Below are 18,149 nucleotides of genomic sequence, written 5' to 3'. Positions count from 1 at the left end.
ACTGTGTGATGCTATTTAATAGTATACCGTAACCTCAAAGCAGCAAACTATGACCATTAAATAATAGATGCAGCAACAGTTACCCCAGACACCAGAAAATAAACGCAATGTGGGCAACATGTCAGCAAAAAATAAACGCAATGGGGGCACATTTCAGCACAAAATAAACGCAATGGGCAACATTTCAGCACAAAATAAACGCAATGGGGGCACATTTCACCTGGAAAAAAAAAATAATTTACTCACCTGGCAGAAGTCTCCTCTCGCTCCTGGCCGGCCTCTGGTGCGCTGCTTCTGTGACCGTCTTGCTCCTCCTCCAACAGTCTCCCGCGCTGACAGGTGAGCAGGGCTACGGCAAGATGGCGCCCGAAGCCCTGTACTGGAGACACAAATAGTCTCCAGTACAGGGCTTCGCCAGCCATCTTACCGTAGCCCTGCTTGCCTGCCGGTGTCGGAACACCGGAAGACTAAGGAGGTTGGAGCGGGGCTGCGGGCAATGAACTGGCATGGCGTCTATAGATGCCGCTGCCAGTTCATGCAATACAGTGGCTAGAGTCCCGAGGCTGGGATGTCCCGCAGCTAAAAGCGGGACGTTTCCTGGGACCTCATGCAGCCTGGGACAGTGGACCCCGAATCCGGGACGCGTCCCCGGCTATCCGGGACGCGTCCCAGGCAATCCGGGACGTCTGGTCACTCTACTTTATAGTGCAGGGCAAATGGCAGCCAACCTCACGGTTTTACGCTACAATTGTTTTTATTGTATTTTATATAAAGATACTGGATTAAATTTTTGAAGCTTCTTTGACAATTGGATTACTGAAGATGATTTACTGACCTTAAACGCTAGACCCACCTGGATGTGAGGTGGCCACCATCTGGTGAGCTGATATTTTAAAGGGGACGTGTGTGGATATACACATGGGGCCTGATTCACAAAGCGGTGCTAACAGTTAGCACGCTGATGAAAAGCCCTTTATCACGCCTAAACTCAGTTTAGGCATGATAAGTTTATGTGTGATAAGTTTATGCATGATAAGTTTAGGTGTGATAAGTTTAGGCGTGATAAGTTTAAGCACCAACTGGGTTAGCACCGCAGTGCACAGCTGATCAAAAGTTTTGCGCTAGCAAAGTCTGGTGCACTTCGCATAGAGTTTAATGGAGCTGCTTTGCGTGCGGGACTTTGTGCGCGATCTAAACTTATGTAAACTTTTCATGCCTAAACTTATCACGCCTAAACTGGCTTTTCACCAGTGTGGTGCAATGGTGTATTGCACCAGTGTGGTGCAATGGTTATCACGCCTAAAGTCTTTTAGGCGTGCTAACTGGGTTAGCACCGCTTTGTGAATCAGGCCCATAGTGTGAAGCACGTTTGAATAAATTCACTTGTGGTGTGTGTTTACATAGTGTGTTACTGCTGGATTGAGTTTGTAAAGTTTTATTTAAATCCTACAGATGGTGAAATAGTGGTGATAAATGCTGTCAATGCTGTCATTGCATTATTATTTAAAAATATACAGAAATAATATACAAATTGCAGTATCAAAAAGAAGCATGCAGAAATCAGTCAAAACGTAATGCAAAGTAATGCAACAAACCAATCGAAGCACAGCAGAGCAGGCAGGAATCAGAGTCAGACAAAGTATACAAGATTCAGCAACAGAAAGGCAAATACAAATCCAGAAGCCAAGGACTGCAAATAACTCCTAAGCTCTGGCAACCAGCAGGAGGAAAAGGCAGTTCTTATATAGTCCAGGTAGCAAACAAAATGCATGCTGAACATCAGGGCTGCTCACAGTCCACAGAGCCCTCTGCTGGTGGAGGGCAGAACTCCAGGGCTGCTACATGTCCATAAAGCTCTCTGATGGTGGCACAGTGAAAAGTCCAAGGCAGTCCAAGTAAACACCGCCACCAGCAGGCAGAAAAAACAGCACATAGTTCCTAACACTTATATTGATGGACAGAGTCAGGACCCAGGGAAAGCGGCTCCTGATGTGCTCACACAGCTCTGTCAACATAGCGATGGCAGAAAGAGGCGCCTGCGGGGATGGAGAAGCGGCGTGACCGGTAGGTATGTGCGTTGATTCGTCGGGAAGCGTGGTACTTTGGTACCAGCAGTCTCTGGTCCTTAAAGGACTTCTGAAACCAAAATGACAAAAATCAATCACTCTTTACCTTTATGATTGCAGAATCAATGGAGGACGCCATCCGCGCAGTGATGTGAGCGCGCCCGACGTACGCTCAGGAGGATGCCGGGACCCGGTACGTGGCTGGAGGAGGGCTAAAAGCTGCGCAGTCGCACTCGCGGTCAAGCGTACTGTGCAGCTGCGGCTCAACTCGGCGGCCATCTTTTGAATGGAATGACGATGCGACCCGTTCGGTGGGGTCGGGACCAGACCTGGGGGCACTAAAAAGAATGGATTGACGGCGGAACGGAGCTGCTAGGGGTTGCTAGAGACTGCTGGTACTGAAGTGGTTAAAGGAAACCTGAGGTGAGAGGGATATGGAGGTTGACATTTTTTTTTTTAAAGGACTTACGAGTCCGAATAAAAAAAAGTTAAGTACCTGAATTGAATTTGAATGCACGGAGGACGCCATTCGCACTCCAGCGGCCATTTTAGTGAAGGCAGGAGAGCCCGACCCGGGCTGTGGGGTCAGGAGCGGCCCGCGGGCACTATTGAACTGCGGGACCTGGCGGAACTGCACGGAGGGCGCGAATGGCGTTCTCCGTGCATTCAAATTCAATTCAGGTACTTTTTTTTGTTATTTGGACTCGTAAGTCCTTTATACAATTGCCTGACTGTCCTGCTGATCCTCTGCCTCTAATACTTTTAGCCATAGACCTTGAACAAGCATGCAGATCAGGTGCTCTAAATGCTTTATAAGATACGCAACAACATAATCTTTAAAGAAAAAGATTTTATTGTTAAAGGGAACCAGAGAGGATGAACTATACATACCTGGGGCTTCCTCCAGCCCCATATGTATGGATCGCTCCCACGCCGCCGTCCTCCGCTGCCTGGATCCGCCGCCACCGGGTCCCGACAGGGTGCTCTCTCCATACAGATACGCATGTGGCTGCCTACTGCGCAGCCGCAGGCATACATGTATGGAGGGAGCCCATGTGATGCGGACAATTGGCCGCGTCCGCCGGAAGTGACGGGCCCAGTACCGGCGGATCCAGGAAGCTGAGGACGGCGGCGCGGGAGCGATTCAGGCTTATGGGGCTGGAAGAAGCCCCAGGTATGTATAAAATCTTTGCCTTTTTTCACCCCTTGTTCCTCTCTGGTTCCCTTTAAAGCTGATACAAATCCTGCAATACATCTGCAGTGTTTCTACTTCCTGCTTTCATGGAAGAAGACACTCAGTATTGTTAACATCCTGTGTTTACCAATTAGCTCTCTGCCTTGTGCTTAGTCACAGATGAGGGGAAATTAGACAGGCTAAACTCTCTAAATACATACAGGGTGCATTTCTCTAGGCTTTCCTTCTGTCCTGTGCAAGAGTTCAGGTCCACTCTAAAGGAAGTCATGAATGGGACCCGCCATACCAATTCAAGTTTAGTTTAATGCTGTATTTTGTTTCATGCTGTATTTTGACCTCTTATAAACTTCAGCGTTCTCACTTGGGCTTTACCTGCCACTTCTGCCTTGCCAGGAATTTCTTTATACGATCCTTAGGCAGGGTCTTTGTATTGGAAATGTCTTGAGTCTTGATCCAGGGGTGAACCAGAGCCTTCTCTGCAGTGAGACGGGACCTGAGGAAAGACAGAAAGAAAACAAAACAAACACAGTATGAAATGTATAGCATGTGGAAAGAATTTATCCCGTGATAGCTGCCTGGAAGATGATCATATATAAAGGTCACACTCCCCCTGTTCATTTCTAAAGCATGGTATCTATAAATGCCACTGGCTTACAGCAGGGGGTTCTATTTGAAACAGATTTCCCACCGTTCCTGCTGGCAAACCATTTTTAACAAAAAAACGTAAGATGCCGACAATAACCAGTATAATAGTCATATGTTTGCACATCTTCAACAGATATGTACTATATGTAATCCTGACGCGTACTAGAGGATTCGCCGCCGGGAGACTTGGGTGCAGGGTACAGCCGGTATATGGCTGCTGCTGCACAAGTTCCCGGCGATGTGAATTACTATTCCCCCTCCAGGTCCACATGGATAGTGGGAAATGATGTACGGTAATTCGGCTTCCAGCTATTGCTGGTGGCCCAATTACAGGGTTTTAAATGTAACTTCAGCTCAGTCTTCTGATGGCGCCAAAGTTACTCATGTTGCGCCGCTACAGCCGTAATTCCTATTACGGCCTATGGTAGCGCCCAAGTCTCCTGCGCTGCATTGCCCGTGTTTGCATCCTGACTGTCAGCTGAGCTCTGGTGCTGCCCATCTCATTTATAAGCATTACATCCATCCTTGAAGGAACATGGCTAAATATTACTAATTATTTACAGCTCATAATATTGTGGTCCTAACAGAAGTAAATAATTAATCGATCAGTTAACTAAGGGCTACATAGCAAATACATGGCTCTGTACATGGACATACAATTCATCCATTGATTTTAGAAGGCTTAAAAGACAATTAACGAGAGGGATATGAAGGCTGACATATTTATTTATTTTTAAGCAATACCAGTTGCCTGGCTGTCCTGCTGATCCTCTGCCTCTAATACTTTTAGCCATAGACCCTGAACAAGCTTTTGCAGATCAGAGGTTTCTGACCTCATTGCCAGATCTGACCAGATAAGCCACATGCTGGTTTCTGGTGTTATTCAGAAACTACTGCAGCCACATAGACCAGCAAGGCTGCCAGGCAACTGGTATTGTTTAAAGGGAAATAAATATGGCATCAGCAAAAAGGCTTCACAAATGAAAGAGACTTGTCACTGTGCTTAATCTAGCACTGGGATGGTAAATAAAACACAGATAATTCAGAGTTGATGCAGAATTATGCACATTGTGTGCAAAATATACGTAGCTTGAAAATGGAATAACCAGATCCCATCAAGGAAGAATTCAATTATGCCATTTTAAAACTGCATATATTTGCATTACAATGCGCATAATCAAGTTATTTTTATCTTTATTGACCATCTCTATCTAGCACATGCCCTATTGTAAAATGACCCCATGCTTTTGATGGAAAGAGGTTTTGACAGTAATTCAACTTCCCAAAAGGCAGAGGAAGGTACAATTCTGAGCTGGTCAAAAGCATTTAAAGAGGATATGGAAAACGGAAAACTAACTAGAACAAGTAACTTGTCTATACATCTCATCTAAAGTTTAGATAGTTTACACAGCATATCTAACTGCAAACAGCTTTAATAGTTATTCCTGTGATACAATGAGGGCAGCCATGTTCTGTTTGTCACAGGCTGAGGGCTGGAGATGCTATCAGCTTGCCTGTGTGTAATGTGACAAATTCAGTCCCCTCTCCTCCTCCCCTCTGCCTTTGAAATCTCTCACTAGTAACCTCCTCCTCCTCCTCCTGCCCAGACTGAGCTCCCATAAGCCTTTGCTACAGTGCCAAGGCACTCTAAAAAGCTGTGGGCGTAGCTTGTTTCATTTATAGGGAATTAGAGTATTAAAACAAAAACAAAAAAAGTATTTGGCTTGAGGAATGCTCTATAAACTATATGAAAGGAACACAATTATGCAATGAGTAAAAGTTTATCGCGGATCTACTTTAAGGGTAAGCACCACTATCAGTTACATATACCTGTAAAGTTAAAGGTTTGATTAAAAGCCCTTCAAATGTCTTAACTCTAACTAGACCCCCTCCCCAGAGCAGGAAGTGATAAAAGTTGTGACATGGATTGCAGAGACTTTTTGTGGTAAGGCTTCCGGGCTAGGGTCTCTCCACAGTGAAGACAAACTGTAAAGGTGGCCCATACATCACTTGACTTGGCAACTAATTATCCATCCAATTCAATAAGTATAATCAAATCAGATAAAAACTGGTGCTGCCAAGAGCATACCTGACTGATGACGTAAACAAAACCAGGCTGAAATCGGTCGCACGCGTCGATGGAGCATGATGGAAAATCTCAGGCCTACATGCTCAATCAGGTGTGCGGCGGTAATGGCATGAGATATCAGATCAGGCGATCGCGATGGAACACCTGCCGCTGTCTGCCTTGGCGTTTTATGTGCCACTTGCCCCCTGCAGGTATACTTTACCTGTCCGCTGTCCATGCAGAGTCACACATCCGCCATATGGAGAGACATCAGGGGTGCAGCGGCCGTGGGCAGCAAGATAGCTTGGCAGCGTCACAAGGCCAATGCCAGCAAGACTTCATGTTGAATTAGATGGGGATTTGGCCTGAGGTTTATGGCAGCCAACAGCTCTCTCCCTAATGAAATCTGATCAGAGTAAGCTGTCTCCTGGCCGATCGGCCTGACAAAACCGCAAGATGTATGGCCAACTTACAGGGGCTTAAAGGACAACCGAGGTGACATGTTACATGATTAGATAGACATGTGTATGTACAATGACAAAACACACAAATAACTAGGCTGTGTTCCTTTTTTTCTTTCTCTGCCTGAAAGAGTTAAACATCAGGTATGCAAGTGATGTTTAACTGTCTGGGTCAGACTATAGCATAACCCTTATTGATATTACAGCCATAAACCACTTTCCTGTTAGTAAATGGCTTCTGAGAGCAGGAAAGAGATAAAGAGTCAATAATTCATACATATTAGCCTAACCCCCCTCCCCACAGGTGCCAAAGCAGGGAGTTTCGGCACACAGAGCTCATCTCCAGATGCCCCCAGTACAGATAGCCTGGTATAGGTGCCCCTAGTATAGCTCTGTGTAGCTAAGGTGTAGGTGCCCGTCCCCAGTATAGCCAGGTATAGCTAAGGTATAGGTGCCTCTCCCCAGTATAGCTAGGTATAGGTGCCCTCAGTATAGCTAGGTATAGTTGCCGTTTTGGGGGGCAGGTTGGATGGCAGCGCATGAGGGGAGAGCATTGGCCACCCATATCGGTAGAAAGTGGGGGCCACTTCCCCCTCCACACCTTGGGCTCTCCCTTCAGCGCTCCCCCTTCTAGCAGTAATCAGCGGTAGGAGCAGTGTGCAGGAACACGGACATACCTCTCTCATGCGTTCCACGCAACGAAAGTTCTCTGCAAGCATCTGACCCTACTTCCTGTCTTTCAGGAAGTCGCATGAGGCACTTACAGAGACCGGAGCATGGAACGTATGAGTGCAGTATGTCCGCGTTCCTGCCCGCTGCTCCTACTGCTGATTAATGCTGGAGGAGGGACCGCTGAATGGAGAGCTCAAGGTGAGGGAGAGGGGGAGTGGGCCCCCTCTCCGCAACTGTGGGTAGCCAATGCTTTCCCCTCATGCGCCGCCACCCCTCCTGTCCCCCAAAACGGCCCTGGGCGCCCCCCTTTCACCCTCAGCAGCAGCCCCTATTGTTACACCAATGCTACCTTAACATAAAGGGGACAAACATTTGTGTCTCCAAGATCACTGGCTATACTACCGACTTCAACATAGGATAGTTCAGGCCTGTCTCTTCTATCTACGGTAATCTAATTACCCAGTTCTCACCTCATGTTCTTCTGGAGCAGCTTTGTGATGAAGTCTTTGGCCGAGTCAGACAGGATGGCTTCTGTCTCCTCATCAAAATCCCAGCTTCCTGAAGTAATATTCCTCAGAGTCTCCGTGTCATTGTCACCTTGGAAGGGAGAATCACCACACAGCCTGGACAGAGACACACAAACAACATAGGTTCCTTATCGGATATACCCATTACAGGAAACATGAAGTGGGAGAAATATTGAAGTGGCCATCTTTATTCCCTCTTCAAAAAAAAAAAAAACATTCACTGTCAGTTTTGAACTGTAAATCTAAACATAAAATCTAACACAAGATTGTATGGTGTGTACCTAGCATTAGGCACTTTTGAGAACACTAACAAATGTGGGGAAAAAAATAATTTTTCAGGTTTCGGCTATTCTAGTTTTTAAATAATGCATGCTACTGTAATTAAAACCCATGAAATTTGCCCTTTTGTCCCGGTTATAAAACCATTTAAATTCTGTCCCTATCACAATGTTTGGCGCCAATATTTTATTTGGAAATAAAGGTGCATTTTTTTCAGTTTTGCGTCCATCCCTAATTACAAGCCCATAATTTATAAAGTAACAGTGTTATACCCTCTTGACATAAATATTTAAAAAGTTCAGTCCCTAAGGTAACTATTTATGTATTTTTTTTAATTGTACATTTTTGAATTTTTTTTTTATTACAAAAAAAAATAAAAAATGGGGAGTGTGGGAGGTAATGAGTTTTTTTGTGTAAAAATCATTTGTATGTGAAAAATGTGTAGGGTGTAGTTTACTATTTGGCCACAAGATGGCCACAGTAACTTTTTGTTTTAATGCGACCTCCAAGCGTCCTTCCGGAAGCTTGGAGGAAGTATAAGGAGGCTGGACACGTGAGTTTTTTCTCACAATGATCGTGCTGCCCATAGGAGAGCAGCGGATCATTGTGGGGCTTAGATCAACGAACGGGAATGGATTTTCCCGTTCATTGATCTCCGGGCGAGCGGGCGGCGTGTTTACAAGCGGGAGCGCGAACAGCGTCGGGTACGCGGAAAGTACGGATTTCTCCGTCCCTGGGGGTTAAAGGATGGAAAAAGGGACGGAGAAATTCGTACGGGCGGGGGTAAAGTGGTTAAAATCTATGTCTAGTCACCATAGCAGTTCAAACACACAACGCGTGCGTTATGCAAGTGACCAATGTGAATCCAGCCTAAAGGTTATCACACAACGGCTTATCATTAAAAGCAGAGAAGTTCTGAGTTTTGTTCCGCTTTAGGTACTGATCACCCACTCTCCTTTTTAAATGTTTTAACAACCCCTCCCCCAAACACACACATTCCCCTGACACCTCACCCTTGGGCTTTTAAACTTTAATTACTACATCTGCAACAAGTACGCAGACATAACCTGAGCTTCAAAGAAATGCTGGATTAACTAAAATGTATTAAAAGGCAGAGATTAGTACAACATACAGGAAAATGGCATTAGGGCTGGTTCAGACGGGCGTTTTTGTGGCGTTTAACGCAGTGTTTCAGACGCAGCGTTTTTTGGGATCTACTGCCATCCCATGCAAGTGAATGGGAGCGTTTAGAGCTGGCTGTTGCAGGCTTTCATGAAAGCCTGGCAGTAGATCCCAGCGTTGCGTCTAGTCTCAAAAGCAACATGCTGCTTTCAGAGGCGGTAAACGCGAGGAAACAATAGCAGAGACCAGAACTGCTAGCCTTGAACGCTTTTCAAAAGCTTTCAAAAGCTAGCTTTTAAACGCTGGCGTTTGAACGCAACGCCAAGCAAAAGCTCAGCAGACGCCCGTGTGAACCAGCCCTTACGTACAGGGACTTCCATCTCACTCCATATTCAGGTTTCCTTGAAGAAAACCTGAACTGAAAATTAAGTCAAAATAACCATACACAGGTCATACTTACCTCCTGTGTAGTCTACTCATCAATCTCTTTCTCCTTTCCCCCGTCCTGTTTGTCCACTGTGATCAATGGAATTCGCCGTCCTCCATTTTGAAAATGGTCATTACCCCATAACAGCTTTCTGGTCAGCACACTGTTAAACTGTCTTATCGCCGACTTGAGCCATAGGGAAACATAGATATTACTTGGCACATCAGTTGTCCTCTCAGCTATAACTGACAGCAACTGATATATTTCGATTCTGACAAAATGTCAGAATTCGAAGCGATCACTGTCAGAAGAAAATGGTAAGCTTCTGAGAGGAACTGATGGCAAGGTAACTATGTAATGTTCATTTGAAGTTACCTCATGTGTTTATTTTAAATAATTTTACTCAGTACAGGTTCCTTTTAAAGGAAAGGTCACAGGAAAATAATAATAAAAAAAGGACGGGGCTTCCTCCAGTCCCTGGCAGCCGATCTGTCCCTTGCCGCAGCTCTGGGGTCCCCTCTGTTGCAGATGCCGACCTCGCTAGGTCGGCATCTTCTTGGCCTGCACGCGGCCGCAGTGCTCACTTGGTCTGGAGCGTTCTGCGCAGGTGCAGAACTATTGCGCCTGTGCGACTGGCGAGGATTCACACGTACGCGCGGAAGATGGTAACCTGGCGAGGTCGGCATCTGCAACTGAGGGGACCCCAGAGCTGTGGTGAGGGACAGATCAGCTGCCAGGGGCTGGAGGAAGCCCCAGTTAACTAAATCTTGCTTTTTTATTTTCCCAAGATGTCTCCTTCAAAGAGTCTGAAGTGAATTTAAATACTTGTTTTTAACCTTTTATGTACTGTATGTTCAGCATTATGGCTAGTGCTAAAACGCCACATCCCCGCAGCAGAATGAGGGTTTTATACCCCCCAAATCCCCGGGGCTAAAATCAGGTAGCGCTTCCTGATAGAGGCAGGGCTTTGGGCTACTCGTGTCAATCCCCGCTGATTGTCGCCTCTCCCTGCCCCTCCCGAGCTTCTTTCACTGAGAGGGGCGGGGGAGAGGCGGCAGTCAGTGGGGATTGACTGTATTGGAGGCAGAGCTACAGCACAAAGCTCTGCCTCCCCGGGCAACAGAATCCACGACTTTGAAAGTCGTGGATTTTTGCCCTGGGATTTGGGGGTATAAAACACTTGTTCTGCCCCGTGGATGCGGCGTTTTAGCACTAGCCATAATTCTGAACATAAACAAAAGATAAAAAGTATTTAAACTCACTTCAGAGTCTCTTTAAAGTGGACCTGACGTGAGAGGGATATGGAGCCTGCCATATGTATTTCCTCTTAAACAATACCAGTTTCCTGGCAGCCCTGCTGATCTATTTGGCTGTATTAGTGTCTGAATTACAACAGAAACAAGCATGCAGTTAACAATATTATCAGAAACACCTGATCTGCATATGCTTATTGAGGACCTTTGGCTGAAAGTATTAGGGGCAGAGGAGCAGCACAGTAGCCAGGCAACTGGTATTGCCTAAAAGGAAATAAATATGGCAGCCTCCAGATCGCTCTCACTCCTTGGAATCACTTTAAAAAGAAACACGCAATCTGATCACATTGGGAAAGAAATATTGTAGTGGACGCTAGAGGAGCCATATTTGTGTAGACGGAGATCACACATATCACCTCTCTTACAGCCTTGCATAACCTAACTAAAGCGACTGATTATACAGAGGGAGATCCAAACAGTGCTATGCTCTGTCATACCTACAGTCCATTGCAGGGTTATTTCTAGTAGCACTCAACCCAAAACTTTTGTGGCTTTCATTAACCACCCTGGCGTTCTATTAAGATCGCCAGGGTGGCTGCTGGAGGTTTTTTTTTAATAAAAAAAAAACTATTACATGCAGTCAACTGAAAGTTGGCTGCAATGAGCGGCCTTCCTTGTTGCGCTTTCCTTGTCGCCATGGTGACGAGCAGATTGACGTCATGGACGTCAGCCGCCTCCGATCCAGCCCTTAGCGCTGGCCGGAACGGTTTGTTCCGGCTGCGCTGGGCTCGGGCGGCCCTCTTTCGCCGCTGCACGCGCTGCGGCGGCGATCAGGTAGCACACGCGGCTGGCAAAGTGCCGGCTGCGTGTGCTCCTTTTTATTTGAATAAAATTGGACCAGCAGGGCCTGAGAGGCAGCCTCCGGCGGTAATGGACGAGCTGAGCTTGCCCATACCGCTAAGGAGGTTAAAGTAAATGAAGCTTAGAATCTACAAAGACTTCCTTAGGTCCCTGGTGACCTTAAGCATCCCCAACACTATCATACAAAGTGATTTTATATTCCAGTGTCTCATTCAGTAGGGTCTTCTATGCACCCAATACAGAGGAACAAAAAAAAAAATACAGTTTGATAATCTGTTATAGTAAGATAGGACCATCTAGTGCCACCTGAAAATGTTCCAGTTGTTAAAGGATACATTAGCAGCCATGTAGATTGGGTTTAATGGCTGTTGCTTCTGATTGGTTGGTCCTTGTATTTAGGTTTAATGAGTGCCCCCAGACTTCGCCCGTGATAGCATTTAGTTTTGGGCTTGTGCTGGGTATGCACTCACTCATTGCTCTGATCTCTGTTGCCGATATTGCCTGGATCTTGACCAAGCTTATTTCCAGATTTATCTCCTGTTGCTGACTCCTGCTTGTGCCTGACCACTCTCTCCGATTGGATTATCTGTTGCCGACTCTGCTTGCTTAAAGGCCTATTCTTTTTAACTCTGCCTGGACTGACTCGGATTGTACTGACCCAGTCTTCTGGAAAGTGTGTAGCTACCTACAACCTATCTACCCCCAGCCTGTCATCTCCTGGCTATCATCTGGACTGCCTCCAAAACCCAGGCCTTAGGTGACTAGATCTGAGTTTATACTGCTTATTACTCTTACGCCTTTGTTTGGGGAATACTATCAACCTGTATGCTACATCTGCCTGCAGGGTATTGTAAAATTGTATTAGGTAGGAGTTTTGTGCAGGGGTTCCGGGCTGGGCAATAGGTCAGTCACATGAGCATACAGCCTGACCTATAGTCATTGACCAGACAAGCCTGACAAGCACAGGTCATGCTGAAGCGTGATGCTAGGACTTACAGGATGTAGCAGATCACTCCCAAGCTCCACATGTCAGTTGTAAACCCAACTGGCTCAAATGCAATGACCTCCGGGGCCACAAACTCAGCGGTACCCTGTAATACTTTCAACGGCACTCCAGGTTCTAAGTAGAAAAGAAAAAAAAGTAGATTAAAATATTAAACCTTTTTATTTGCTTCCTTGGTTACAATCCTCTCTAGGTGATGCAGCATACATAACATTACCCTTAAAGGTCTCAACTCACCCAGCACCTTGGCCAGTCCAAAATCAACGATTTTCACCTTCGTACTGACTTTGCTAACACAGACAATGTTCTCAGGTTTGAGGTCCAGGTGAACAATGCTTTGTTGGTGCATGTAGCCAACCCCGGTCAGAATTTGGGACATATACTGAACACTGGTGACCTCCGTGTGATCAAAGTCATCTGCCACAATGCGCTCAAACAGCTCACCCCCTGCAATACTAAAACAAAGGGCCAAAGATTAGGAACAAGGTTCAAGCATTGCAATGTTCAGAGTGCATACAGTAAGACAAAAAAAACATTCAACAGTCCATATATTAAAAGAAACAACAACAACATGAGCAGACAATGCTTTGTGAGAACAGGCAGTTATCTGTAAGAAAGAAAAAAAAAGGAGACTGAAATGCAGACAACCCTCTGTAAGATTATGTTTTTTGGTATGTGGGTATTCCACAAATAGTATTGCTCATCATGACCACAAGAACTACAGAAGTAGGAGACCAGTCTGAACTAGTGATAGATTTACAAGTGTCTGTGGGTGAGTGCAGCCTGATTGGCTGCCACGTGTCTGCTGACTGTGATGTAGGGGGGCAAAGTTTAGCCCAATACCAAGGTATAGTGGTGGATCGAACCTCCGCTACCTACAGCGAACGTGAACAGCTGATGTTCGCCGGCAAACCATTCGGGCCATCTCTAGTAACATGATGAGATAAACCTGTGTATGTACAGTCATGATCCTACATAGAACTAGCCTGTATTTATTTTTTTCACACTGTAAGAATTAAGACTCCAGAGTCAAAATGACAATTTCTTGGCAATCAGAATTGAGCGGCTCCCAATACTAAAAAAGTTAAAACTTCTATCTGGCTGAGAACAGCACTTATGAGAGCAGGGAAAAGATGAGGTCCAATATCTGTCTAATTCATATGGAGGCAGTTAAAACTCTAAACCTGGATTTTTAGTTTTTACTTCTTATTAATTAGTATTTGTAAAGCTATGTGAAAGATGTCAGCACTATACAGAGTACATATAGTCACCAACTGACCCTCAGAAGAGTTTACAATCTAATCCCTACCATAGTCATATGTTCCCATCATAGTCTAAGGCCAATTTGGGGAAGCAAATTCACTTACTATATCTTTATCTTATGCTTTTGGAATGTGGAAAGAAATCAGAGTACCTGGAGGAAACCCACACAAACACAGGGAGAACATGTAAACACCATTCAGATAGTGTCCTGGCCCACATTGGAACCTTGGGCCCCAGCACTGCAATGCAAGGGTATTGGACACCAGGAAGTCTTAGGGCTGGTTTACACAGAGTCAGTTGCCCATTATGTTATAGCTGACAGCAGTGCATGTGCAGGAACTTTCCATGTTTCCCTAAGGGTCAGTTTATATCTATGCATAATAAGCACTACTTGCAGCATATTTGTGTGCGTTGTGCACCCAATAGATAGAAAAGTGAATCAAAGCAACTAAAAGAGGAAGCACATAACCGGTCAGGTAAAAAGCTTAGGGGAAGGGCTATAGATCACAGGTGTTAAACTCCATTCCTGGAGGGCCATATATCCATGCCAGTGTTTAGGATGAACTGAGAAATGGATAAAATGTGTTCTGCTTGACAACCCACACCCTTCCTGATTCAATTCTATCAATTAATTTGTGCTGAGCTAAAAATGTGTGAGGACTTCAGCCCTTGAGGGCTGGAGTTCAACATCCCTGCTATAGATACAATTATTTATTTCCACTTCAGGTTTGCTTTGAAGGGACTCCGAGCACCTCTCATGGGCAAGCCTTTAAGACTCCGACCAGTACTGCAAAGTACTTAAACATGCATACCTTCCTGTAGCTTGTGCTCTCCTCTTTCATTTGATGCCTGAATCGCTGTTCTACACCAAATGGGTTTCGTTCGATTTCAATTTAAGAATCGCATCTGCCATCTTGGCTATATTATAACACCGGGTCACCCCTGTCTTCTCTGTTAGAGAAGTGCATCACTGAATGAAGCAGGAAGAGGAAGTGACACGCATGGCCATTGCAAGAGGCTCCTCCCGCTCGGAATCCCTTTAAGCCACTTTAGGATTAGTGATTATTTATATGAATAATCAGACCAGGGACAAGCGGTTAATATTATAAATCTTTCAATCCTTACCCAGATAGATCAAAAAAAAAAAAAAATACAGTTACTATTAGGTATGAAAGCATGCAGTCCTCACCTGGGTGGTACATCACAAATTACAGGGTTGCCAAAGGTGTAGTGAATCACCGTTTGGGTATTAACCTTCCTGGCGGTAAGCCCGAGCTGAGCTCGGGCTATGCCGCGCAGGAGTATCTCTCAGGCACTTTGCTAGTTGCGTGTATACCGCGATTGCTGCCGCTAGCCGCCGATTCGCCGCTACCCGCCGTGTTAGAGGGCCCCCCCGAGACCCTGTGCGCAGCCTGGCCAATCAGTGCCGTGCAGCCTGGCCAATCAGTGCTGAGGGTTTGAATCGGGACTACCTCTGGCGTCACGACTTCGGTGACGTCATCGCGATCGTCGCCATGGCGACGGGGAAAGCCCTAATGTAAATCCCGTTCAGAACAGGATTTCCTTATGGGCAAGCGCACCGGCGACGATCGGAGGGGTGGGAGGGATGCCGCAGGGAGGGGGGCATCATGTAGCTAGCGCTAGGCTAGCTACATGCTAGGAAAAAAAAAAGTTTTGCAAAAAAAAACCTCCGCGGGAATCAAACCACAGGGAGGTTAAGTTGTGTGCATGCAGCCACAGGGCAGGTTTTCTTCCCTTTTTAATAGGGCCATAAAGCCAGTGTAGTCTAGACTACGGATGCTCTTAATCGAAATTAGGAGTAGCACTTAATGGCTGCGGGAGAGGTCACATACCCATGCAGCTGCCTACAGCCGATGTGCTTCATTTGCATTCCACGTCACCAGGGCCAGATTTAGGCCAAGGCCACCGAGGCCATGGCCTAGGGCACCACAGGAGGAAGGGCACCAAAGCAGCAGGCTAAACTGGTGCAGCATTTGCAAGCTTGCAAATGCTGCAATGCAGGGAAGATCAGGCTAGCGCCTGACCGTGGTACTGTGCTGCTAGCTGCCTGTGCAGCAGCCACCTTGCTCTCTGTGCACGTTTGCATTGTGGCCGGCGGCTATGGACTTGGGCAGCATTGCAGACGGAAAGAAAGAGGAAGCTTCTGAACTAGAGACAAGCGGAGAAATGAGTAACACAGATTGCTGCTGCGGTGTGAAGGGGAGCTGGCTATCTATACTGAAGGGTGGTGGGGGGGGGGGGGGGGAAGGATGGATTAAGAGAGTCATCTGGCTACTTATACTGGAGGAAAAGGGGGGAGAAGTCATCTGGCTACCTATACTGAGAGGGGGGGGGGGGGGGTCATCAGGCTACCTATACTGGGGGGGAGGGGGGCATCTCGCTACCTATACTGGGCAGGAGGGGTTATCAGGCTACCTATACTAGAGGGAAGGGGTGAGGGGTCATCTCGCTACCTATACTGAAGGGGGGCGGCTGGTGACAGTGGCCTAGGGCAGTAAAGAGTACAAATCTGGCCCTGGACGTTACTTCCATGCTTTCTCTTTCAACCCGGTAGAAGGAAGCATGGGAGTGAGGTTGAACGCACGTGGAACTCATCGGCTATAGGTGGAGGCATAGGCAAGTTAACACCCCCCCCCCCCCCCATCACCCGTGGCCAGTAATTGCTACTCGTAATTTTGATAACGAGCAACCCTTGTGCTTTATAATAAATTTAAAATTCATCTTATACATAAATTGGTCTTCATTGAGATAAGCCACCTTAAATTTTTTCAGTTTTATTTATTTTTAATGTATTTTATCTTCACTGGGCGCCTCTTTCGCTTTCTATACCACCAAGGAGGATTAAAAGTGGTACAGACTGGATCTGCAGAACAGCAGACTACTAGAAAATGTTAAAAATAGTGGTAAATGTAGTAGTCCGAGCCCTTCCTGCGATTTATGACTGCACAGAATAGAAAACACTCACTATTCCATCACCAGGATGATCCAGCCTGGCTCCTGGAAAGCAGCTACACAGTACACCAATCGGGGGTGGTGGAGCTTATTCATCAACTCCACCTCTGCTCGAGCATTAGCTATGTCCTTCTGTGTCCGGGCCTTCGAGTACTTCCCAGCACGGATCTTTCCAGTGGCCTTCTCCTGAAGCTTGTACACCTGGCCAAACTTCCCTCTGAAGGAAAACACAACAACATGAAGTAACCAGAGGACATAAGCCTGACGCTGCACTGAAGAAACGTACTGAAACACAATGATGGTACACACAGTAAAGGTTGCCACACGATACAATAAAATGATCAGATTTTACGGCAATTTGATAAACGATCGGTTATACAGAAAAATTGAAAGCTTTTTTCCCCCCGTTCGGATTTCTAGCTTTTTATTTTCGGGAGTGATGAATTATTCCGATCAATTTTTATGGCAATCGAATGGTGTAGGGTAGATTGTCAGTTTCTTAATGTTTAGACCCAAGAACTGTTTTCCCTAGAGTTTTCAATTTTTTTTTTTCATAATTGGGGAAATATTAAACACACGATTTTTCAAATGTAACAATAAATCTGAAAAATAGATTGAAATTCTTGAATTCAATAGAATTTTTTTAAAATTATAGGATATGTGGCCACCTTAAAGGGAACCTGTAAAGGATAGCGGAGATACCGCCGCATGGCCAAGCGGCATGGCGGCTATCTCCACGTATCAGCTGGCGGCCTCTGCCGCGCAGCTACATGCTGCTGCTTTGCCTGGTACTTCTAGTGCACATAGATTGACAGCTACGCGCGCCAGGCGACAGGACCTTTATGCAAGTAAAAGATGAGTCAGCTGATCAGCCGGTCAGCAGACTCCAGTAGTGCTCTGGATTGGCTGAGTTACTGGGGCGGCGCTGTGGAGCGCTCTGAGTATATATAGGACCTGCCTGTCAGTTGCTGGTTGTCTGCTGTTGCAAATGCTAACGTGTTAGCGCTCAGACCAGAGTCAGATCCTACAGTGTGCTAGAACCAGCTGGAGCTGGGGATCCACACTTAGCCATTTTCCGTTGATAGCTTAAAGTACTAATTGCATTGTGTTATCTGTGTACTTAGTCTAGATCCCAGGTGTTGAAACCAAGGACTTCACACCTAGACTGGGATATTGCTACATTGCTATTGTTTATCTGTTATGACCTTCTGCTTCCTTGACTACTCTCCTGTTTGCTGATTTGGTACCTCTGCCTATCTGATTATTGTTGCTTGAACCTAAACATCGAATCAGCCTTCCGTCTTTGTACTTTATCTATCCGTACGTTGCCTACC

The 18,149-nt window shown here is 46.0% G+C and overlaps 1 protein-coding gene across 2 annotated transcripts in view; it reads right to left on the bottom strand.

The window, feature by feature from the left end:
- Positions 1-18,149, bottom strand: part of LOC137541326 (myosin light chain kinase, smooth muscle-like) — a 288,664-nt gene that overhangs the window by 25,246 nt on the left and 245,269 nt on the right. For both annotated transcript variants that reach the window (XM_068262577.1, XM_068262576.1), the window contains exons 11-15: positions 16,829-17,032; positions 12,817-13,034; positions 12,573-12,696; positions 7,578-7,730; positions 3,634-3,754 (exon numbers count right to left, since the gene is read on the bottom strand). In XM_068262577.1, coding sequence (XP_068118678.1) covers positions 3,634-3,754; positions 7,578-7,730; positions 12,573-12,696; positions 12,817-13,034; positions 16,829-17,032 — 820 coding nt within the window. The remainder of the gene's footprint in view (positions 1-3,633; positions 3,755-7,577; positions 7,731-12,572; positions 12,697-12,816; positions 13,035-16,828; positions 17,033-18,149) is intronic.

Source organism: Hyperolius riggenbachi, chromosome 12 (assembly GCF_040937935.1).
Source record: "Hyperolius riggenbachi isolate aHypRig1 chromosome 12, aHypRig1.pri, whole genome shotgun sequence".
Lineage (NCBI taxonomy): Eukaryota > Metazoa > Chordata > Amphibia > Anura > Hyperoliidae > Hyperolius > Hyperolius riggenbachi.
Note: the sequence above shows the minus strand (reverse complement) of the source record. Positions and strands in the feature narration are given on the sequence as shown.